The sequence below is a fragment of the Acanthochromis polyacanthus genome, chromosome 12 (assembly GCF_021347895.1).
Source record: "Acanthochromis polyacanthus isolate Apoly-LR-REF ecotype Palm Island chromosome 12, KAUST_Apoly_ChrSc, whole genome shotgun sequence".
Taxonomy (NCBI): domain Eukaryota; kingdom Metazoa; phylum Chordata; class Actinopteri; family Pomacentridae; genus Acanthochromis; species Acanthochromis polyacanthus.
Genome location: NC_067124.1, coordinates 38,959,759 through 38,985,700, shown reverse-complemented (window position 1 = coordinate 38,985,700; position 25,942 = coordinate 38,959,759). Strand labels below are relative to the sequence as shown.

The 25,942-nt window shown below is 37.0% G+C and overlaps 2 protein-coding genes across 2 annotated transcripts in view; one reads left to right on the top strand and one right to left on the bottom strand.

The window, feature by feature from the left end:
* Positions 1 to 24,892, bottom strand: part of LOC127536338 (tapasin-related protein-like) — a 28,472-nt gene extending 3,580 nt beyond the window's left edge. The window contains exons 1-7 of the mRNA XM_051956277.1: positions 24,612 to 24,892; positions 23,529 to 23,741; positions 23,185 to 23,448; positions 22,899 to 23,099; positions 22,005 to 22,172; positions 20,223 to 20,320; positions 18,569 to 18,794 (exon numbers count right to left, since the gene is read on the bottom strand). Of these exons, the coding sequence (XP_051812237.1) occupies positions 18,569 to 18,794; positions 20,223 to 20,320; positions 22,005 to 22,172; positions 22,899 to 23,099; positions 23,185 to 23,448; positions 23,529 to 23,741; positions 24,612 to 24,660 (1,219 nt within the window). The 5' untranslated portion in view covers positions 24,661 to 24,892. The remainder of the gene's footprint in view (positions 1 to 18,568; positions 18,795 to 20,222; positions 20,321 to 22,004; positions 22,173 to 22,898; positions 23,100 to 23,184; positions 23,449 to 23,528; positions 23,742 to 24,611) is intronic.
* The window catches only part of LOC127536340 (synaptobrevin-like), an 84,073-nt gene that overhangs the window by 12,767 nt on the left and 45,364 nt on the right, over positions 1 to 25,942 (top strand). The window lies entirely within an intron of this gene.

Sequence of the window (25,942 nt, the reverse complement as noted above, 5' to 3'; positions counted from 1 at the left end):
TACTAAACTATAATGATTTTTGTCTATTTTCGGACGACATACTAAACTATGAAGATTTTTGTCCATTTTTGGACGACATACTAAGCTATGACGTCTTTGTCCATTTTGCGACAAAAGTGACGTTGTTTTGTCCACTTGAAGTTATTTTCTTGGCCTTCCATTGATGGCATAATGAAGAAGAGACAGGAAATGTGGGAGAAGAGTCAGAGGAAGACATGCAGCAAAGGGCCACAATCAGGAGTTGAACCCAGGCAGCTGTGTTGGGATCGGCATCTTTATACTGGTCACCCGCTTAACCTGTTGAGCTATACGGGGACCGCTTCTTTTTAATCCGTGTTCGGATGACATAATAAACTATGACATTTTTTGTCCATTTTTTGACGACACACTACGGCGTTTTTTTGGACAAAATTCATGATGATTTTTTTTTAAAGAAAACTGCTCTATCATGTTTTTCACAGCCTACTTTACATTATTTCATCATATGGCATGTTTTTACGACGTGTTGAAAAAATGGCATTTTTTGTCGACATACTATACTATGACGTTTTTTTTTGGACAAAATTCATAATGATTTTTTTTCAAAGAAAACTGCTCTAACGTGTTTTTCAAGGCCTGCATTACCTTATTTCATCATATGGCGTGTTTTTATGACATGTTGAAAAAATGGCATTTTTTCGACATACTATACTATGACGTTTTTGTACGTTTTTCGACAAAAAAGACGTTTTTTGTCCATTTTCGGACGACATAGTAAACTATGAAGATTTTTGTCCATTTTTGGACGACATACTAAGCTATGACGTCTTTGTCCATTTTGCGACAAAAGTGACGTTGTTTTGTCCACTTAAAAGTTATTCTTTTGGACATCAATTGATGGCATAGTGAAGGAGAGAGAGGAAATGTGGGAGAAGAGTCAGAGGAAGACATGCAGCAAAGGGCCACAATCAGGAATCGAACCCAAGCCGCTGTGTCGAGATCCGCATCTTTATACTAGTCACTTGCTTAACCTGTTGAGCTATACGGGCACCGCATTTTTTGTCCATGTTCGGACAACATAATAAACTATGACATTTTGTGTCCATTTTTGGAGGACATAAACTATGACCTCTTATTTGGACAAAATTCATGATGATTTTTTTTCAAAGAAAACTGCTCTATAGTGTTTTTCATGGCCTACTTGACATTTTTTCATCACATGGCGTGTTTTTAGGACATGTTGAAAAAATGGCATTTTTTTTCAACATACTATACTATGACGTTTTTTTTGGATAAAATTCACGACGATTTTTTTTTCAAAGAAAACTGCTCTATAGTGTTTTTCACGTTCTACTTTACATTATTTCATCATATGGCATGTTTTTATGACATGTTGAAAAAATGGCTTGTTTTTTCGACATACTTTACTATGACGTTTTTTGGACAAAATTCATGATTTTTTTTCAAAGAAAACTGCTTCTATCGTGTTTTTCACGTTCTACTTGACATTATTTCATCATATGGCATGTTTTTACGACATGTTGAAAAAATGGCATTTTTTTCGACATACTATACTATGACGTTTTTGTACGTTTTTCGACAAAAAAACTTTTTTTGTCCATTTTCGAACGACATACTAAACTATGAAGGTTTTTGTCCATTTTCGGACGACATACTAAGGTATGACGTCTTTGTCCATTTTGCGACAGAAGTGATGTTGTTTTGTCCACTTGAAGTTATTTTCTTGGCCTTCCATTGATGGCATAGTGAAGGAGAAACAGGAAATGTGGGAGAAGAGTCAGAGGAAGACATGCAGCAAAGGGCCAGGAGTGGGAATCGAACTCAGGCTGCTGCGTCGAGATCGGCATCTTTATACTGGTCACCCGCTTAACCTGTTGAGCTACATGGGCAGCGCTTTTTCTGTCCATGTTCGGACGACATAATAAACTATGACATTTTGTGTCCATTTTTGGAGGACTGAATAAACTATGACCTTTTTTTTGGACAAAATTCATGATGATTATTTTTTCAAAGAAAACTGCTCTATAGTGTTTTTCATGACCTACTTTACATTATTTCATCATATGGCATGTTTTTAGGACATGTTGAAAAAATTAAATTTTTTTTCGACCTACTAAACTATAATGATTTTTGTCTATTTTCGGACGACATACTAAACTATGAAGATTTTTGTCCATTTTTGGACGACATACTAAGCTACGACGTCTTTGTCCATTTTGTGACAAAAGTGACGTTGTTTTGTCCACTTGAAGTTATTTTCTTGGCCTTCCATTGATGGCATAATGAAGAAGAGACAGGAAATGTGGGAGAAGAGTCAGAGGAAGACATGCAGCAAAGGGCCACAATCAGGAGTCAAACCCAGGCAGCTGTGTTGGGATTGGCATCTTTATACTGGTCACCCGCTTAACCTGTTGAGCTATACGGGGACCGCTTCTTTTTAATCCGTGTTCGGACGACATAATAAACTATGACATTTTTTTGTCCATTTTTGACGACACACTACGGCGTTTTTTTGGACAAAATTCATGATGATTTTTTTTAAAGAAAACTGCTCTATCATGTTTTTCACAGCCTACTTTACATTATTTCATCATATGGCATGTTTTTACGACGTGTTGAAAAAATGGCATTTTTTGTCGACATACTATACTATGACGTTTTTTTTTGGACAAAATTCATAATGATTTTTTTTCAAAGAAAACTGCTCTAACGTGTTTTTCAAGGCCTGCATTACCTTATTTCATCATATGGCGTGTTTTTATGACATGTTGAAAAAATGGCATTTTTTGTCGACATACTATACTATGACGTTTTTGTACGTTTTTCGACAAAAAAGACGTTTTTTGTCCATTTTCGGACGACATAGTAAACTATGAAGATTTTTGTCCATTTTTGGACGACATACTAAGCTATGACGTCTTTGTCCATTTTGCGACAAAAGTGACGTTGTTTTGTCCACTTAAAAGTTATTCTTTTGGACATCAATTGATGGCATAGTGAAGGAGAGAGAGGAAATGTGGGAGAAGAGTCAGAGGAAGACATGCAGCAAAGGGCCACAATCAGGAATCGAACCCAGGCCGCTGTGTCGAGATCCGCATCTTTATACTGGTCACTTGCTTAACCTGTTGAGCTATACGGGCACCGCATTTTTTGTCCATGTTCGGACAACATAATAAACTATGACATTTTGTGTCCATTTTTGGAGGACATAAACGATGACCTCTTATTTGGACAAAATTCATGATGATTTTTTTTCAAAGAAACTGCTCTATAGTGTTTTTCATGGCCTACTTGACATTTTTTCATCACATGGCGTGTTTTTAGGACATGGTGAAAAAATGGCATTTTTTTTCAACATACTATACTATGACGTTTTTTTTTGGATAAAATTCACGACGATTTTTTTTTCAAAGAAAACTGCTCTATAGTGTTTTCACGTTCTACTTTACATTATTTCATCATATGGCATGTTTTTATGACATGTTGAAAAAATGGCTTGTTTTTTCGACATACTTTACTATGACGTTTTTTGGACAAAATTCATGATTTTTTTTCAAAGAAAACTGCTTCTATCGTGTTTTCACGTTCTACTTGACATTATTTCATCATATGGCATGTTTTTACGACATGTTGAAAAAATGGCATTTTTTTCGACATACTATACTATGACGTTTTTGTACGTTTTTCGACAAAAAACTTTTTTTGTCCATTTTCGAACGACATACTAAACTATGAAGATTTTTGTCCATTTTCGGACGACATACTAAGGTATGACGTCTTTGTCCATTTTGCGACAGAAGTGATGTTGTTTTGTCCACTTGAAGTTATTTTCTTGGCCTTCCATTGATGGCATAGTGAAAGAGAAACAGGAAATGTGGGAGAAGAGTCAGAGGAAGACATGCAGCAAAGGGCCAGGAGTGGGAATCGAACTCAGGCTGCTGCGTCGAGATCGGCATCTTTATACTGGTCACCCGCTTAACCTGTTGAGCTACATGGGCAGCGCTTTTTTGTCCATGTTCGGACGACATAATAAACTATGACATTTTGTGTCCATTTTTGGAGGACTGAATAAACTATGACCTTTTTTTTGGACAAAATTCATGATGATTATTTTTTCAAAGAAAACTGCTCTATAGTGTTTTTCATGACCTACTTTACATTATTTCATCATATGGCATGTTTTTAGGACATGTTGAAAAAATTAAATTTTTTTTCGACCTACTAAACTATAATGATTTTTGTCTATTTTCGGACGACATACTAAACTATGAAGATTTTTGTCCATTTTTGGACGACATACTAAGCTATGACGTCTTTGTCCATTTTGCGACAAAAGTGACGTTGTTTTGTCCACTTGAAGTTATTTTCTTGGCCTTCCATTGATGGCATAATGAAGAAGAGACAGGAAATGTGGGAGAAGAGTCAGAGGAAGACATGCAGCAAAGGGCCACAATCAGGAGTCAAACCCAGGCAGCTGTGTTGGGATCGGCATCTTTATACTGGTCACCCGCTTAACCTGTTGAGCTATACGGGGACCGCTCTTTTTTTAATCCGTGTTCGGATGACATAATAAACTATGACATTTTTTGTCCATTTTTTGACGACACACTACGGCGTTTTTTTGGACAAAATTCATGATGATTTTTTTTTAAAGAAAACTGCTCTATCATGTTTTTCACAGCCTACTTTACATTATTTCATCATATGGCATGTTTTTACGACGTGTTGAAAAAATGGCATTTTTTGTCGACATACTATACTATGACGTTTTTTTTGGACAAAATTCATAATGATTTTTTTTCAAAGAAAACTGCTCTAACGTGTTTTTCAAGGCCTGCATTACCTTATTTCATCATATGGCGTGTTTTATGACATGTTGAAAAAATGGCATTTTTTGTCGACATACTATACTATGACGTTTTTGTACGTTTTTCGACAAAAAAGACGTTTTTTTGTCCATTTTCGGACGACATAGTAAACTATGAAGATTTTTGTCCATTTTTGGACGACATACTAAGCTATGACGTCTTTGTCCATTTTGCGACAAAAGTGACGTTGTTTTGTCCACTTAAAAATTATTCTTTTGGACATCCATTGATGGCATAGTGAAGGAGAGACAGGAAATGTGGGAGAAGAGTCAGAGGAAGACATGCAGCAAAGGGCCACAATCAGGAATCGAACCCAGGCCGCTGTGTCGAGATCCGCATCTTTATACTGGTCACTTGCTTAACCTGTTGAGCTATACGGGCACCACATTTTTTGTCCATGTTCGGACAACATAATAAACTATGACATTTTGTGTCCATTTTTGGAGGACATAAACTATGACCTCTTATTTGGACAAAATTCATGATGATTTTTTTTCAAAGAAAACTGCTCTATAGTGTCTTTCATGGCCTACTTGACATTTTTTCATCACATGGCGTGTTTTTAGGACATGGTGAAAAAATGGCATTTTTTTCAACATACTATACTATGACGTTTTTTTTTGGATAAAATTCACGACGATTTTTTTTTCAAAGAAAACTGCTCTATAGTGTTTTTCACGTTCTACTTTACATTATTTCATCATATGGCATGTTTTTATGACATGTTGAAAAAATGGCTTGTTTTTTCGACATACTTTACTATGACGTTTTTTGGACAAAATTCATGATTTTTTTTCAAAGAAAACTGCTTCTATCGTGTTTTTCACGTTCTACTTGACATTATTTCATCATATGGCATGTTTTTACGACATGTTGAAAAAATGGCATTTTTTTCGACATACTATACTATGACGTTTTTGTACGTTTTTCGACAAAAAAACTTTTTTTGTCCATTTTCGAACGACATACTAAACTATGAAGATTTTTGTCCATTTCGGACGACATACTAAGGTATGACGTCTTTGTCCATTTTGCGACAGAAGTGATGTTGTTTTGTCCACTTGAAGTTATTTTCTTGGCCTTCCATTGATGGCATAGTGAAGGAGAAACAGGAAATGTGGGAGAAGAGTCAGAGGAAGACATGCAGCAAAGGGCCAGGAGTGGGAATCGAACTCAGGCTGCTGCGTCGAGATCGGCATCTTTATACTGGTCACCCGCTTAACCTGTTGAGCTACATGGGCAGCGCTTTTTTTGTCCATGTTCGGACGACATAATAAACTATGACATTTTGTGTCCATTTTTGGAGGACTGAATAAACTATGACCTTTTTTTTGGACAAAATTCATGATGATTATTTTTTCAAAGAAAACTGCTCTATAGTGTTTTTCATGACCTACTTTACATTATTTCATCATATGGCATGTTTTTAGGACATGTTGAAAAAATTAAATTTTTTTTCGACCTACTAAACTATAATGATTTTTGTCTATTTTCGGACGACATACTAAACTATGAAGATTTTTGTCCATTTTTGGACGACATACTAAGCTATGACGTCTTTGTCCATTTTGCGACAAAAGTGACGTTGTTTTGTCCACTTGAAGTTATTTTCTTGGCCTTCCATTGATGGCATAATGAAGAAGAGACAGGAAATGTGGGAGAAGAGTCAGAGGAAGACATGCAGCAAAGGGCCACAATCAGGAGTCAAACCCAGGCAGCTGTGTTGGGATCGGCATCTTTATACTGGTCACCCGCTTAACCTGTTGAGCTATACGGGGACCGCTCTTTTTTAATCCGTGTTCGGATGACATAATAAACTATGACATTTTTTGTCCATTTTTGACGACACACTACGGCGTTTTTTTGGACAAAATTCATGATGATTTTTTTTTAAAGAAAACTGCTCTATCATGTTTTTCACAGCCTACTTTACATTATTTCATCATATGGCATGTTTTTACGACGTGTTGAAAAAATGGCATTTTTTGTCGACATACTATACTATGACGTTTTTTTTTGGACAAAATTCATAATGATTTTTTTTCAAAGAAAACTGCTCTAACGTGTTTTTCAAGGCCTGCATTACCTTATTTCATCATATGGCGTGTTTTTATGACATGTTGAAAAAATGGCATTTTTTGTCGACATACTATACTATGACGTTTTTGTACGTTTTTCGACAAAAAAGACGTTTTTTGTCCATTTTCGGACGACATAGTAAACTATGAAGATTTTTGTCCATTTTTGGACGACATACTAAGCTATGACGTCTTTGTCCATTTTGCGACAAAAGTGACGTTGTTTTGTCCACTTAAAAGTTATTCTTTTGGACATCAATTGATGGCATAGTGAAGGAGAGAGAGGAAATGTGGGAGAAGAGTCAGAGGAAGACATGCAGCAAAGGGCCACAATCAGGAATCGAACCCAGGCCGCTGTGTCGAGATCCGCATCTTTATACTGGTCACTTGCTTAACCTGTTGAGCTATACGGGCACCACATTTTTTGTCCATGTTCGGACAACATAATAAACTATGACATTTTGTGTCCATTTTTGGAGGACATAAACTATGACCTCTTATTTGGACAAAATTCATGATGATTTTTTTTCAAAGAAAACTGCTCTATAGTGTTTTTCATGGCCTACTTGACATTTTTTCATCACATGGCGTGTTTTTAGGACATGGTGAAAAAATGGCATTTTTTTTCAACATACTATACTATGACGTTTTTTTTTTGGATAAAATTCACGACGATTTTTTTTTCAAAGAAAACTGCTCTATAGTGTTTTTCACGTTCTACTTTACATTATTTCATCATATGGCATGTTTTTATGACATGTTGAAAAAATGGCTTGTTTTTTCGACATACTTTACTATGACGTTTTTTGGACAAAATTCATGATTTTTTTTCAAAGAAAACTGCTTCTATCGTGTTTTTCACGTTCTACTTGACATTATTTCATCATATGGCATGTTTTTACGACATGTTGAAAAAATGGCATTTTTTTCGACATACTATACTATGACGTTTTTGTACGTTTTTCGACAAAAAAACTTTTTTTGTCCATTTTCGAACGACATACTAAACTATGAAGATTTTTGTCCATTTTCGGACGACATACTAAGGTATGACGTCTTTGTCCATTTTGCGACAGAAGTGATGTTGTTTTGTCCACTTGAAGTTATTTTCTTGGCCTTCCATTGATGGCATAGTGAAGGAGAAACAGGAAATGTGGGAGAAGAGTCAGAGGAAGACATGCAGCAAAGGGCCAGGAGTGGGAATCGAACTCAGGCTGCTGCGTCGAGATCGGCATCTTTATACTGGTCACCCGCTTAACCTGTTGAGCTACATGGGCAGCGCTTTTTTTGTCCATGTTCGGACGACATAATAAACTATGACATTTTGTGTCCATTTTTGGAGGACTGAATAAACTATGACCTTTTTTTGGACAAAATTCATGATGATTATTTTTTCAAAGAAAACTGCTCTATAGTGTTTTTCATGACCTACTTTACATTATTTCATCATATGGCATGTTTTTAGGACATGTTGAAAAAATTAAATTTTTTTTCGACCTACTAAACTATAATGATTTTTGTCTATTTTCGGACGACATACTAAACTATGAAGATTTTTGTCCATTTTTGGACGACATACTAAGCTATGACGTCTTTGTCCATTTTGCGACAAAAGTGACGTTGTTTTGTCCACTTGAAGTTATTTTCTTGGCCTTCCATTGATGGCATAATGAAGAAGAGACAGGAAATGTGGGAGAAGAGTCAGAGGAAGACATGCAGCAAAGGGCCACAATCAGGAGTCAAACCCAGGCAGCTGTGTTGGGATTGGCATCTTTATACTGGTCACCCGCTTAACCTGTTGAGCTATACGGGGACCGCTCTTTTTTAATCCGTGTTCGGATGACATAATAAACTATGACATGTTTTGTCCATTTTTTGACGACACACTACGGCGTTTTTTTGGACAAAATTCATGATGATTTTTTTTTAAAGAAAACTGCTCTGTCATGTTTTTCACAGCCTACTTTACATTATTTCATCATATGGCATGTTTTTACGACGTGTTGAAAAAATGGCATTTTTTGCCGACATACTATACTATGACGTTTTTTTTTGGACAAAATTCAAAATGATTTTTTTTTCAAAGAAAACTGCTCTAACGTGTTTTTCAAGGCCTGCATTACCTTATTTCATCATATGGCGTGTTTTTATGACATGTTGAAAAAAAGGCATTTTTTGTCGACATACTATACTATGACGTTTTTGTACGTTTTTCGACAAAAAAGACGTTTTTTGTCCATTTTCGGACGACATACTAAACTATGAAGATTTTTGTCCATTTTTGGATGACATACTAAGGTATGACGTCTTTGTCCATTTTGCGACAAAAGTGACGTTGTTTTGTCCACTTAAAAATTATTCTTTTGGACATCCATTGATGGCATAGTGAAGGAGAGACAGGAAATGTGGGAGAAGAGACAGAGGAAGACATGCAGCAAAGGGCCACAATCAGGAATCGAACCCAGGCCGCTGCGTCAAGATCCGCATCTTTATACTGGTCACTTGCTTAACCTGTTGAGCTATACGGGCACCGCATTTTTTGTCCATGTTCGGACAACATAATAAACTATGACATTTTGTGTCCATTTTTGGAGGACATAAACTATGACCTCTTATTTGGACAAAATTCATGATGATATTTTTTCAAAGAAAACTGCTCTATAGTGTTTTTCATGGCCTACTTGACATTTTTTCATCACATGGCGTGTTTTTATTACATGGTGAAAAAATGGAAATTTTTGTCGACATACTATACTATGACTTTTTTTGGACAAAATTCATGATGATTTAAAAAAAAACTGCTCTCACGTGTTTTTCACAGTTTACATTATTTCATCATATGGCGTGTTTTTATGACATGTTGAAAAAATGGCATTTTTTCGACATACTATACTATGACGTTTTTGTACGTTTTTCGACAAAAAAGACGTTTTTTGTCCATTTTCGGACGACATAGTAAACTATGAAGATTTTTGTCCATTTTTGGACGACATACTAAGCTATGACGTCTTTGTCCATTTTGCGACAAAAGTGACGTTGTTTGGTCCACTTAAAAGTTGTTCTTTGGGACACCAATTGATGGCATAGTAAAGGAGAGAGAGGAAATGTGGGAGAAGAGTCAGAGGAAGACATGCAGCAAAGGGCCACAATCAGGAATCGAACCCAGGCCGCTGTGTCGAGATCCACATCTTTATACTAGTCACTTGCTTAACCTGTTGAGCTATACGGGCACCGCATTTTTTGTCCATGTTCGGACAACATAATAAACTATGACATTTTGTGTCCATTTTTGGAGGACATAAACTATGACCTCTTATTTGGACAAAATTCATGATTTTTTTTCAAAGAAAACTGCTCTATAGTGTTTTTCACGTTCTACTTTACATTATTTCATCATATGGCATGTTTTTATGACATGTTGAAAAAATGGCTTGTTTTTTCGACATACTTTACTATGACGTTTTTTGGACAAAATTCATGATTTTTTTTCAAAGAAAACTGCTTCTATCGTGTTTTTCACGTTCTACTTGACATTATTTCATCATATGGCATGTTTTTACGACATGTTGAAAAAATTGCATTTTTTTCGACATACTATACTATGACGTTTTTGTACGTTTTTCGACAAAAAAACTTTTTTTGTCCATTTTCGAACGACATACTAAGGTATGACGTCTTTGTCCATTTTACGAAAGAAGTGATGTTGTTTTGTCCACTTGAAGTTATTTTCTTGGCCTTCCATTGATGGCATAGTGAAAGAGAAACAGGAAATGTGGGAGAAGAGTCAGAGGAAGACATGCAGCAAAGGGCCAGGAGTGGGAATCGAACTCAGGTTGCTGCGTCGAGATCGGCATCTTTATACTGGTGACCCGCTTAACCAGTTGAGCTACATGGGCAGCGCTTTTTTGTCCATGTTCGGACGACATAATAAACTATGACATTTTGTGTCCATTTTTGGAGGACTGAATAAACTATGACCTTTTTTTTGGACAAAATTCATGATGATTATTTTTTCAAAGAAAACTGCTCTATAGTGTTTTTCATGACCTACTTTACATTATTTCATCATATGGCATGTTTTTAGGACATGTTGAAAAATTAAATTTTTTTTCGACCTACTAAACTATAATGATTTTTGTCTATTTTCGGACGACATACTAAACTATGAAGATTTTTGTCCATTTTTGGACGACATACTAAGCTATGACGTCTTTGTCCATTTTGCGACAAAAGTGACGTTGTTTTGTCCACTTGAAATTATTTTCTTGGCCTTCCATTGATGGCATAATGAAGAAGAGACAGGAAATGTGGGAGAAGAGTCAGAGGAAGACATGCAGCAAAGGGCCACAATCAGGAGTCGAACCCAGGCAGCTGTGTTGGGATTGGCATCTTTATACTGGTCACCCGCTTAACCTGTTGAGCTATACGGGGACCGCTTTTTTTTATTCCGTGTTCGGACGACATAATAAACTATGACATTTTTTGTCCATTTTTTGACGACACACTACGGCGTTTTTTTGGACAAAATTCATGATGATTTTTTTTTAAAGAAAACTGCTCTATCATGTTTTTCACAGCCTACTTTACATTATTTCATCATATGGCATGTTTTTACGACGTGTTGAAAAAATGGCATTTTTTGTCGACATACTATACTATGACGTTTTTTTTTGGACAAAATTCAAAATGATTTTTTTTTCAAAGAAAACTGCTCTAACGTGTTTTTCAAGGCCTGCATTACCTTATTTCATCATATGGCGTGTTTTTATGACATGTTGAAAAAATGGCATTTTTTGTCGACATACTATACTATGACGTTTTTGTACGTTTTTCGACAAAAAAGACGTTTTTTGTTCATTTTCGGACGACATAGTAAACTATGAAGATTTTTGTCCATTTTCGGACGACATAGTAAACTATGAAGATTTTTGAGCATTTTGCGACAAAAGTGACGTTGTTTTGTCCACTTGAAGTTATTTTCTTGGCCTTCCATTGATGGCATAATGAAGAAAAGACAGGAAATGTGGGAGAAGAGTCAGAGGAAGACATGCAGCAAAGGGCCACAATCAGGAGTGGAACCCAGGCCGCTGCATCAAGATCGGCATCTTTATACTAATCACCCGCTTAACTTGATGAACTATACGGGTACCGCTTTTTTTGTCCATGTTCGGACGACACAATAAACTATGACATTTTTTTGTCCATTTTTGGAGGACTTAATAAACTATGACCTTTTTTTTGGACAAAATTCATGATGATTATTTTTCAAAGAAAACTGCTCTATAGTGTTTTTCATGGCCTACTTTACATTATTTCATCATATGGCATGTTTTTAGGACATGTTGAAAAAATTAAATTTTTTTCGACATACTAAACTATAATGATTTTTGTCTATTTTCGGACGACATACTAAACTATGAAGATTTTTGTCCATTTTTGGACGACATACTAAGCTATGACGTCTTTGTCCATTTTGCGACAAAAGTGACGTTGTTTTGTCCACTTGAAGTTATTTTCTTGGCCTTCCATTGATGGCATAATGAAGAAGAGACAGGAAATGTGGGAGAAGAGTCAGAGGAAGACATGCAGCAAAGGGCCACAATCAGGAGTCGAACCCAGGCAGCTGTGTTGGGATTGGCATCTTTATACTGGTCACCCGCTTAACCTGTTGAGCTATACGGGGACCGCTTTTTTTTAATCCGTGTTCGGACGACATAATAAACTATGACATTTTTTGTCCATTTTTTGACGACACACTACGGCGTTTTTTGGACAAAATTCATGATGATTTTTTTTTAAAGAAAACTGCTCTGTCATGTTTTTCACAGCCTACTTTACATTATTTCATCATATGGCATGTTTTTACGACGTGTTGAAAAAATGGCATTTTTTGCCGACATACTATACTATGACGTTTTTTTTTGGACAAAATTCAAAATGATTTTTTTTTCAAAGAAAACTGCTCTAACGTGTTTTTCAAGGCCTGCATTACCTTATTTCATCATATGGCGTGTTTTTATGACATGTTGAAAAAAAGGCATTTTTTGTCGACATACTATACTATGACGTTTTTGTACGTTTTTCGACAAAAAAGACGTTTTTTGTCCATTTTCGGACGACATACTAAACTATGAAGATTTTTGTCCATTTTTGGACGACATACTAAGGTATGACGTCTTTGTCCATTTTGCGACAAAAGTGACGTTGTTTTGTCCACTTAAAAATTATTCTTTTGGACATCCATTGATGGCATAGTGAAGGAGAGACAGGAAATGTGGGAGAAGAGTCAGAGGAAGACATGCAGCAAAGGGCCACAATCAGGAATCGAACCCAGGCCGCTGCGTCAAGATCCGCATCTTTATACTGGTCACTTGCTTAACCTGTTGAGCTATACGGGCACCGCATTTTTTGTCCATGTTCGGACAACATAATAAACTATGACATTTTGTGTCCATTTTTGGAGGACATAAACTATGACCTCTTATTTGGACAAAATTCATGATGATATTTTTCAAAGAAAACTGCTCTATAGTGTTTTTCATGGCCTACTTGACATTTTTTCATCACATGGCGTGTTTTTATTACATGGTGAAAAAATGGAAATTTTTGTCGACATACTATACTATGACTTTTTTTGGACAAAATTCATGATGATTTAAAAAAAAACTGCTCTCACGTGTTTTTCACAGTTTACATTATTTCATCATATGGCGTGTTTTTATGACATGTTGAAAAAATGGCATTTTTTCGACATACTATACTATGACGTTTTTGTACGTTTTTCGACAAAAAAGACGTTTTTTGTCCATTTTCGGACGACATAGTAAACTATGAAGATTTTTGTCCATTTTTGGACGACATACTAAGCTATGACGTCTTTGTCCATTTTGCGACAAAAGTGACGTTGTTTTGTCCACTTAAAAGTTATTCTTTGGGACACCAATTGATGGCATAGTAAAGGAGAGAGAGGAAATGTGGGAGAAGAGTCAGAGGAAGACATGCAGCAAAGGGCCACAATCAGGAATCGAACCCAGGCCGCTGTGTCGAGATCCACATCTTTATACTAGTCACTTGCTTAACCTGTTGAGCTATACGGGCACCGCATTTTTTGTCCATGTTCGGACAACATAATAAACTATGACATTTTGTGTCCATTTTTGGAGGACATAAACTATGACCTCTTATTTGGACAAAATTCATGATTTTTTTTCAAAGAAAACTGCTTCTATCGTGTTTTTCACGTTCTACTTGACATTATTTCATCATATGGCATGTTTTTACGACATGTTGAAAAAATTGCATTTTTTTCGACATACTATACTATGACGTTTTTGTACGTTTTTCGACAAAAAAACTTTTTTTGTCCATTTTCGGACGACATAGTAAACTATGAAGATTTTTGAGCATTTTGCGACAGAAGTGACGTTGTTTTGTCCACTTGAAGTTATTTTCTTGGCCTTCCATTGATGGTATAGTGAAGGAGAAACAGGAAATGTGGGAGAAGAGTCAGAGGAAGACATGCAGCAAAGGGCCACAATCAGGAGTCGAACACAAGCCGCTGTGTTGGGATCGGCATCTTTATACTAGTCACCCGCTTAACCTGTTGAGCTATACGGGGACCGCTCTTTTTTAATCCGTGTTCGGACGACATAATAAACTATGACATTTTTTGTCCATTTTTTGACGACACACTACGGCGTTTTTTTGGACAAAATTCATGATGATTTTTTTTAAAGAAAACTGCTCTATCATGTTTTTCACAGCCTACTTTACATTATTTCATCATATGGCATGTTTTTACGACGTGTTGAAAAAATGGCATTTTTTTTCAACATACTATACTATGACGTTTTTTTTTGGATAAAATTCATAATGATTTTTTTTTCAAAGAAAACTGCTCTAACGTGTTTTTCAAGGCCTGCATTACCTTATTTCATCATATGGCGTGTTTTTATGACATGTTGAAAAAATGGCATTTTTTCGACATACTATACTATGACGTTTTTGTACGTTTTTCGACAAAAAAGACGTTTTTTGTCCATTTTCGGACGACATAGTAAACTATGAAGATTTTTGTCCATTTTTGGACGACATACTAAGCTATGACGTCTTTGTCCATTTTGCGACAAAAGTGACGTTGTTTTGTCCACTTAAAAGTTATTCTTTTGGACATCAATTGATGGCATAGTGAAGGAGAGACAGGAAATGTGGGAGAAGAGACAGAGGAAGACATGCAGCAAAGGGCCACAATCAGGAATCGAACCCTGGCCGCTGTGTCGAGATCCGCATCTTTATACTGGTCACTTGCTTAACCTGTTGAGCTATACAGGCACCGCATTTTTTGTCCATGTTCGGACAACATAATAAACTATGACATTTTGTGTCCATTTTTGGAGGACATAAACTATGACCTCTTATTTGGACAAAATTCATGATGATATTTTTTCAAAGAAAACTGCTCTATAGTGTTTTTCATGGCCTACTTGACATTTTTTCATCACATGGCGTGTTTTTATTACATGGTGAAAAAATGGAAATTTTTGTCGACATACTATACTATGACTTTTTTTTGACAAAATTCATGATGATTTAAAAAAAAACTGCTCTAACGTGTTTTTCACAGTTTACATTATTTCATCATATGGCGTGTTTTTATGACATGTTGAAAAAATGGCATTTTTTTCGACATACTATACTATGACGTTTTTGTACGTTTTTCGACAAAAAAGACGTTTTTTGTTCATTTTCGGACGACATAGTAAACTATGAAGATTTTTGTCCATTTTCGGACGACATAGTAAACTATGAAGATTTTTGAGCATTTTGCGACAAAAGTGACGTTGTTTTGTCCACTTCAAGTTATTTTCTTGGCCTTCCATTGATGGCATAATGAAGAAAAGACAGAAAATGTGGGAGAAGAGTCAGAGGAAGACATGCAGCAAAGGGCCACAATCAGGAGTGGAACCCAGGCCGCTGCGTCAAGATCGGCATCTTTATACTAATCACCCGCTTAACTTGATGAACTATACGGGCACCGCTTTTTTTGTCCATGTTCGGACGACACAATAAACTATGACATTTTTTGTCCATTTTTGGAGGACTTAATAAACTATGACCTTTTTTTGGACAAAATTCATGATGATTTTTTTTTTCAAAGAAAACTGTTCTATAGTGTTTTTCATGGCCTACTTTACATTATTTCATCATATGGCATGTTTTTAGGACATGTTGAAAAAATGGCATTCTTTTTCAACATAGTATACTATGACGTTTTTTTTGGATAAAATTCACGACGATTTTTTTTTTCAAAGAAAACTGCTCTATAGTGTTTTTCACGTTCTACTTTACATTATTTCATCATATGGCATGTTTTTATGACATGTTGAAAAAATGGCTTGTTTTTTTGACATACTATACTATGACGTTTTTTGGACAAAATTCATGATTTTTTTTCAAAGAAAACTGCTTCTATCGTGTTTTTCACGTTCTACTTGACATTATTTCATCATATGGCATGTTTTTACGACATGTTGAAAAAATGGCATTTTTTTCGACATACTATACTATGACGTTTTTGTACGTTTTTCGACAAAAAAGACTTTTTTTGTCCATTTTCGGACGATATACTAAACTACAATGATTTTTGTCCATTTTCGGACGACATACTAAACTATGAAGATTTTTGTCCATTTTTGGACGACATACTAAGGTATGACGTCTTTGTCCATTTTGCTACAAAAGTGACGTTGCTTTGTCCACTTAAAATTATTTTTTTGGACTTCAATTGATGGCATCGCAAAGGAGAGACAGGAAATGTGGGAGAAGAGTCAGAGGAAGACGTGCAGCAAAGGGCCACAAGCAGGACTCAAACCCAGGCCGCTGTGTCGGGATCAGCACCTTTATACTGGTCACTTGCTTAACCTGTTGAGCTATACGGGCACCGCTTCTTTTGTCCATGTTCGGACGACATAATAAACTATGACATTTTTTGTCCATTTTTGGAGGACATAGTAAACTATGACTTTTTTTTGGACAAAATTGATGATTTTTTTTTCAAAGAAAACTGTTCTATAGTGTTTTTCACGGCCTACTTTACATTATTTCTTCATATGGCGTGTTTTTATGACATGAAAAATGAAAAAACGGCATTTTTTTTCAAAATACTATACTATGACGTTGTTGTCCATTTTCGGATGACATACGAAACTATCACGGTTTTAGTCCATTTTCAAATGACATAGTAAGCTGTGACGCATTTTGTCCAGTTTTGGATGGCATCCCAAAATGTGACGCTTTTTGTCAATTTTCGAATGACATACCATAAAATGATGTTTGTTGTCCATTTTCTGACAAAATATGATATTTTTTGTACATTTTCGGAAGACATACTACACTATGGCGGTTTTGTCCATTTTCCGACAGAAAATAATGTTTTTATGTCCATTTTCGGACGACATACAAAAATATGATGTTTTTGTCCATTTTTAAACGACATACGAAACTATGACGGTTTCTTTGGACAAAATTCATGATGACTTTTTTTCAAAGAAAACTTCTCTATCGTGTTTTTCATGGTCTACTTTACATTCATCATATGGCATGGTTTTATGACATCTTGAAAAAATGGCTTTTTTTTTTACATACTATACTATGACGTTTTTGTACGTTTTCCGAAAAAAAATTACGTATTTTGTCCATTTTAGGACGACATTCTAAACTATGATGTTTTTTTGTCCATTTTTGGACAACATATTAAACTATGACTTTTTTGTCCACGTTTGACAAAAAAAAGATGTTTTTTGTACATTTTCGGAAGACATACTAAACTATGATGTTGCTGTCCATTTTCCGACAAAAAATTATGTTTTCTGTGCATTTTCGGACGACATACTAAACTATGACACTTTTTGTCCATTTTCGGAAGACATAACAAACTATGACGTTTTTTTGTCCATTTTTAAACGACATATGAAACTATGATGTTTTTTGCCCATTTTCAGCTGACATACTAAACTCAGATGTTGTTGTCCATTTTTCGACAAAAAATTGATGTTTTTTGTCCATTTTCGGACAACATACTAAACTATGACTTTTTTTCCTATTTTCGGATGACATACTATGCTATGGTTTTTTTTTGGACAAAATTCATGATGACTTTTTTTCAAAGAAAACTGTTCTATAGTGTTTTTCACGGCCTACTTTACATTATTTCATCATATGGTATGTTTTTACTCTGATGTTTTTTGTCCATTTTTGGACGACAGACTAAACTAGTTTCTCCCGTCTTTGAGACAAAACATCTGATTGATTTGTCAAGAAAATCATAGATACAATATTTTCATTTTCCACGTGGGACAGTTTGAACATCAAACTATGATCCAGGATGCAGTTGACCATCATCTGCAGACGTCACTCACTTTCTATTTCCTTTCTAATTGAAACATATTTCTCTTCAGCCTCCCAGGATTTTCCCACTAAAGTCAATCTGCGCAAAGTTAGCCCAGATCTGAATCTTTGCTCGGAGGGTTAGTAGCATAGCTCAGCATGAAGACTGCTGAACCAGCAGCTGTAGTTTAAACCCTCTGGTTTTTGATGAAACAACCAGGATATAATCATTCGTACCTGGTTCAGGACTTTTCACCTCCGTGGTCACCTGCAGCGGAGTGTCCAGAGTCAGGTGGGACACTCTGCAGGTGATCTTTGTTCCCGCGGGAACCGTAGGAGGGACGGACAGGTGGGAGGACAGGGAGAACGTTCCGTCGCCGTGCTGTCGATGGCTAGACAGAGAACCCTGGTCAATGAAGGGTTCAGGTTCTGAGGCTGTCGGAGGAAGTGCAAACCACTCCATCTGAAAGACAGAATATCAGCCGTCAATCGATCAATCAATCTATCGATCAGTTCAACGATCAATCTTTGATTTGTAGAAGCTTCATATGGATCAGAGCAAGTCAAAGAAACAAAGAAAACTATAAAAATGTAATAAAACCAAACAAATCATCACAAAGATCAATGTAAAATGAAATCCATAGAAATATGAAACTTTGGAACCAGATTAAAAATCAAAAATGTAAACGGCAAAATACTGATTTTTAATTCACTCTGTTTTCTTTTTCGGTCAACATTCAAGTTAATACAGTTTTTCGGTGATTTTATTAGAAAACATCTGTAATTTATTGAACATTTTCGGTCTTTAATATCCACTGACGTCTTGAATACGCTCACCTGCTGCCATTTAAACTGGAGATATCCATATTGTTGACAGAGAGTGCAATGCTCCCCAAGCTTTACCAATTTTTGTTTCTATATTATGTGCTGTGTTGGTGTAGCCTCCAAGATATAGGAGATCATCACCTTTTTAGATTTCTGAACCATGTAGTGCATGCAACGTCTCCTCAGATGTTGGATTTAGTTGCATGAACTTCGTCTTTCCACCATTCAATACAATCTGTGTTGTTTCTCTCTCGACCCGATGCAGAAGGTCTTCTGCGTCACTGACAGGGCAACATCACCTACGAAGGCAAGTTCTGGTAGGAGTTCTTCAGGGTGTCTTCTACTATGACAATGCTTTAGGGTCAGACAATCGGAGGGTAGGGTTGCATTCTTCAGTGCATAGTCCAAACAGATGATAAAAATGAAAGGTGCTTGAGGATCTCCTTGAACTATTTCAGTGTCTATGGAGAAGAGATCCGTGTTGCCTTCAGGAGTCTTGACTACAGTGGAATCAAATGCCTTCTTGAAATCAATGAAAACCAGTATTGCTTCTTTCTTGTGGTTTAATACTTTCTCAACAATTCTTCTAAGAGCAAGGATGTGTGTAGTAGTTGAGCGAGATTGCCTTAATCCATTTTGACCTGGGCGGAATAGAGGGTCAATGACTGGTCTAATTCTGTTGAGGATCATCCGATTATAGATCTTGGTAGCAACCTGGGTGAGGCTGATACTCCTGTAGTTGTCACACATAATACGGTTGCCTTTCTTTGAAACTAGAACAATTGCTGACATTCCCCATTTGTCTGGTCTTTGTCCCTTGAACGTCTGGATACAGAATGACCTTAAGGCCTTCCTTCCTTTTGGGTGTTTCCAGAGGTCCAAAGTCAAATCACCCAGTCCTGGGCTTTCCCTGGATTCATTGCACCAAAGGTTTGTCAGATTTAAATACAGTGAATAAGTGAAAGTGCCTTTGCAGTTTAATTCTGGGATGTTCCACTGAGAACAGATGAAAGAGAATCAAACAGACTTTATATGACAGAAGGAACAACATGACTGAGTTTCTGACCTGGACATCCAGAGGATAATAATTACTGCAGTGGCAGCTCAATGTCTGAGCAGAATTAGAATCTTTCTTCCCCTCCGAGAGCGAAACCTGAGGCGCTTCTGGAAACAGGAACAGAAAATAAAAAGACATTACGTTCCCACAACATTAATTAGCATTATCTACGGGTTCCACTAATGTTTTCAAGAAGACACATCGATCTCATGTTCAAATAATGTTCCTTTGAGGTTAAAAATGAATTACGCCAGAACCTGTCATTTCAACATTCAGAGGACATTTGGAGGATGCAGTGGGATTACATTACAAATGAAAGAAGAACCTTCTCAAACCAACATTAAAAAATGTTTTTAAGACGTTCTCAGGCTTAAGAAGACAGAAAGTTTTTTTATAAAACGTTCCTTGATGAAGGTGGAACATTCCTCCATTCTGTGGATGAACACATTCTGGATCAGGAGTGTCAAACTCATTTTAGTTCAGGGGCCATTATGAACAACTTGAAAATTCCTAAAAAAAATAGATTCAATTTCGTCAACATTCAGCCTCAGTTTGTCATTTCCACATTACAACTTCCAGACCACAGAGTGTCTACAAACGAACACAACATTTAGTCACAGATATTTGGAACTGAACAATATAGTATTTAACTTTATGATCAAAATGACAGAAGTCAGACTACAAACAACAAAAACAAGACAAAATATTACGAAAATGAGACAAAACGACAACAAACGAGACAAACGACATGGAAGAAAACAAAGAAGAGACAAACAATTAGACAAACAAGTTACAAAGCCACAAAAAATTGACAAATGACGAAAACGAAACAAAAAAATTACCCAAAATGACAAGAACGATACACAAAACAATGAATAAAGCCAAACACAAAATGATAAAAGCATGAGACAAATGATAAGTCAGACAAAAAAAAACAAGACAAAACATTCAATAAATGAGACACAAAATGACAAAAAAATGGACACACGACACAAGCGAGACAAAAAAGACAAAATGACAAGAATGAGACAAAAATATTGATAAAAACAAGAAAGAAAACCATAAATAAATGACAAGACAACTCAAATGAGACAAAAAGAAAACACAAAACGACAAGAACGAGAAACAAAATGACAAAAACATGACACAAACGGCAAAAGTCAGACAAAAAAGACCAAAAACAAGACAAAAATTACAAAATAGTATTTTACTTTATGATGAAAACAACTTGTCATGGTCTAGAAATTATTTTAAATTTATAGTTTTACTCCTTTACAATCTGCAATTAATGTCTTCTGTGGAATTTTTTCACTTTGAGGGCCGGATTGGACCCTCTGGAGGACCGCTTTTGGCCCACGGGCCTCGTGTTTGACACCCCTGATGTAGATTATTACAGACATGAAATGTTCCCACATCACAGGATACAAAGGAAGAACTTCTGATTGTTTGAGTCTTTAGAGAACATCATCCTGAACATTCTGGGAGAATAAAAATAAGGTTTCCCAGATTTTTTTTTAGAACAAACAGGAATCCAGCTGGATGTTGTGGATTCTTCAGAACCAACCGATTAGAGTGAAGATAAACTTCAGACTTTGTTTAATTTATCAAAGCTTCAAAATTTATTTAAACCTGTAGAAGCTTCAGACTTCATTTAAACCTGTAGATAAACTTCATAGAAGCTGTAGCCTCAGACCGGATCTAAACTTCTAGAAGCTTCAAATTTTATGTAAACTCGTAGAAGCTTCAGACTTTATTTCAACCTGTATTTAAACTTCCAGAAGCTGAACTCACGGCTGATGAGCAGCTGCACCACCTGCTGGGCATGGAAGTTGCCCACGCTGATGGTGCAGATGTAGGTTCCCTCGTCCTCCACCTGCAGCCTGGACAGCGCCATGGAGGCGTCTCCTTCATGCAGCAGCAGAGCGGCGTCCAGGCTGGAACCTTTCCTCTGTCCCAGCACTGAAGAGACAGAACATCTGATAAGGTCCTGAAGGCTGAACTTCACCTGGAGCATACCGATCTGCTCTGCTGCTGAGAGGCTGTTGGTTCCTCCATCACTGATACTTTCATTTATTCATGAGGCTCTTCCTGGCTTCAGCCTCTTTCCTTCCCTCTCCTGTTAATGTGGACAAACCACCTCTAATGACTGCAGCTCAGATGTTTTATTAATAGATCAAAATATTAAATTAGAATAAGCTGAACCACCGTTTTATCTTTTGGACAACTCTCATCATATTTTACTTCCAACTGTTCCTAAAAATGAACTTGTCTAATCCCAAATAAATACTTTTTTTTAGGTTCCTCTGTTTAAAATCTATTAATTCTTTACTTCACTGTGTAAACTGCTACGAGATGTCATTATATTGCAGAAGAAACTCCTCCAACTCCTCACTTCTCCTCCATGCTTCCTTTGTTAGCATTAGCTTAGCTTGTAGGTGTCTCTGCTTCATTGCATCACTTCCTGTCTACCTGCCAGGTAAATAAAGGGCTGTTCTGTCTGTTTCTTTCTCTCTTCTGCTACAAGATGATTTAAGTAACGCTATTTGGAAAGACTCAATTCGTCTATTATGATTGCGGTGGTTTTGTAGGAGAATGAAACTGGATCTAAGTAGAAAATTATTTTTAAAAAGCTGAACTGTCACTAAAAGACTTTAAATCCTGCAGAAAGGTCCCGGCTGTTCTCACCTACTGGGCTCCCCTCGCTGCCGTCCAGCTTCGTCTTCATCTCCAGAACCTTCTGTCCTTTTCCTCGGTGCTGCAGCCTCCATTCGACTCCCACCTCCTGATCCAACGGAACCTCCTGCTGCCTGAAGCCACAGTTTAGCAGAACGTCGGCCTTCAGAGGAGCCGACACCGACTTGATGTGGGAAAACACCAGGAAGATCACTGAGGGACACAAAGAACCACAGCAGAGTTCAGGAGAACGTCAGGGTCACGGCTGGAAAGCTGGACATCAAACTGTAGTCCGGACCTTCAGTCAGCAGCGTTCCCGACCCGCTCAGAGGTAAACCCAGTTTGCTCTGGACCAGGGTGGACGAGTTCTGCTCCACAGGTAACGTCTGCAGGATCAACGAGGTGCTGAAGTCCACCCCGTCCACGCTGAGCGACACCATGAAGAACCCTGTGGAGTCCGGCAGCCCTCGAGGAGAATACTGGCTGATTTCACACAGAACCTCCTGCTGGTTGCAGTCGGCATGAAGCAGCACGTCGGCCTTCGGGATCTCAGGAGATGAAACTAACCAGGAAGAAGAGAGAAGTTCAACACCAGCAGAGCTTTTATAGAACCAGAGTTTATGGACGGAAAGGCAGAGAAACCTTTAACTTCGAACAGGAGGAGCTCTGGATCAGGGACGGAGGGCGGAACAAATGGAGTCAGAGTCTCCAGAGATTCATCAGAACCGACTGGAACGTCTTTGAGCACCAGAGTCGCTGGAGTCCGACTGAAGAGAGCTCCTCCTCCCATTCCTCCCAGTCCGACTCCCTCCTCCACCAGATCACAGGAGAGGACCACGTCTGCAACCCCGTCAGCTGAGAAACCAGAGGAACAAAGACAGAAACAGCTTTAATAGTTCAGTACTTCTGCAAAATGAGCGTCTAAATACATAAACATCAACTTTAATAGAGCTACAGTGAAGGTTCATCACGTTTCAAAAAACCCAGAGACAAACAAAAAGACACAGAGACATACAATAACACAAATGAGACGGAAAATAAGATACAAAACAGAAAAAAGTCAAGAAAAAAAGACAAAAACAACACGCAAAATGATAAAAAATGAGACACAAAATGACACAAAACGAGAAACGAAATGACAAAACAAAAACAACACAAACAAGACAAAATGACAAAAAAGAGACAAGTGACAAAACCAAGACACAAAACAACAAAACAAGACACAAAACGACAAAAATGAGACGTAAAACGACAAAAGCGAGAAACAAAAAAACAAAATGAGACACAAAATATCAAAAACGAGACAAAATCAGACACAAAACCGCAAAAATGAGACAAACAACGATGTTTTAATTGACATCAAGAAAAGTGTCTAAACTGTGATAAAAGTGAAAATAATCTTCTTTATTGTCACCACCACTGTCAGACAGCCAACACTTGACCTCAACCTGTGCAGCAGAGTGTTACACTCTCATGTGTTCGTCCAGGAACAGTGACGGGTAGGAACCAACATCACTCTGAGACAGACGGTGGTAAAAGCTGCTCCGATATCACACAGAATAATGAATAATGCACATTTAAATAGACATATATCTTTAATGGAATACAATAATGTCCACTGTGTAAACTACACAGTTATTACTGAGCAGTGAGTCCAGTTACTGAATAAAACATGAATCTGTCTGGATAACTAGATTACTTCTCTAATAAACGTTTATTTCTCACCACTGATGCTCTTCATGAAGAATCCAAACAGGATGATTCCAAACATCATCAAGGTGCAGCTCCAGTTCAACTCACAGTTTATCAGGATGAATTCTTCACTTTCACTTTTGATTTCAGCCGCTGCAGCTCTCGTCTTCTGTCCGCTGCTTCCTCAGGCTGCAGCTTTGAAATCTGCTCTCTGACTTTTAACTCATCGGTGAAGTTCAGCAGCTGAAACTTTTGGTCAGGTTTAAATAAAGTTACTCTGCTGATAGAGCAGCAGCTGCTTCGCTGTACGGAGCATGCGCAGAGGAGCGGCGAAAGTGAAAGTAAACACACACAGGCTCGTCCAATCACAGAGCAGCGCGGAGCGGGTAACGTGTCACTATGGAAACGAACACCACGTTCCTGTTTCTGTCACATTTCCTGGAAAGAGCCGTGAAGCTTGAATAAATACAAGTTAAACAGAAACAGATTTTTAATGCTGTTTAGTCAATTTCACTGACTTCACTTAATCATTCACACTGCTGTTCAGAAGTTTTGAGTCACTCACTTTTATCATCATTGTCCCTATTTCTGAAAGAAAGGCATTTTTTTTTTCCAATGAAGCTAACATTAAATGAATGATAAATCCAGTCTATGTATTGTTAATGTGGTAAATGACTGTTCTAGCTGTAAACAGCTGATTTGTAATGGAATATCTCCATAGGGGTTCAGAGGAACATTTCCAGCAACCATCACTCCTGTGTTCTAATGCTACATTGTGTTAGCTAATGGTGTTGAAAGGCTCATTGATGATTAGAAAACACTTGTGCAGTTATGTTAGCATATGGATAAAAGTGGGAGTTTTCATGGAAAACATGGAATTGTCTGGATGACCTCAAACTTTGAAACAGTAGTGTCGGTCAACTTTGACTCATTTAGAGCAACTTTCACTCATTTTTGACCAAACGTTTGAACAGTAGTGCATAAAAACAATTTTCAGGTGAGTAGATGTCATCTAGGTGGTGAACTCAATGGGATTCACTGCTGAGCCCTCTTGTGGGCTGATCAGCAAAACACAGATGAAGGAGGGTGCCCATTTAATAACCCAGAGGATGACCTCACCCACTGGACCATCCCACAGAGTCTTAGATGTCTCATGTATACAAGAAGGGAGATCAACACCTCGTCCTATAGAACGGACAGATCTGCCTTTAATAAATCTATAAAATGATGTTTCTCCATACAAAGCTTCATGTTTCAATGATTCCATTATAGAAAGTTCTAGGAGCCATTAGAGACTAAATACTGAATGATAAACATGGATTTACAGATGAGACTTTAGTTCATGAGTGTATAAACTCTTTTAT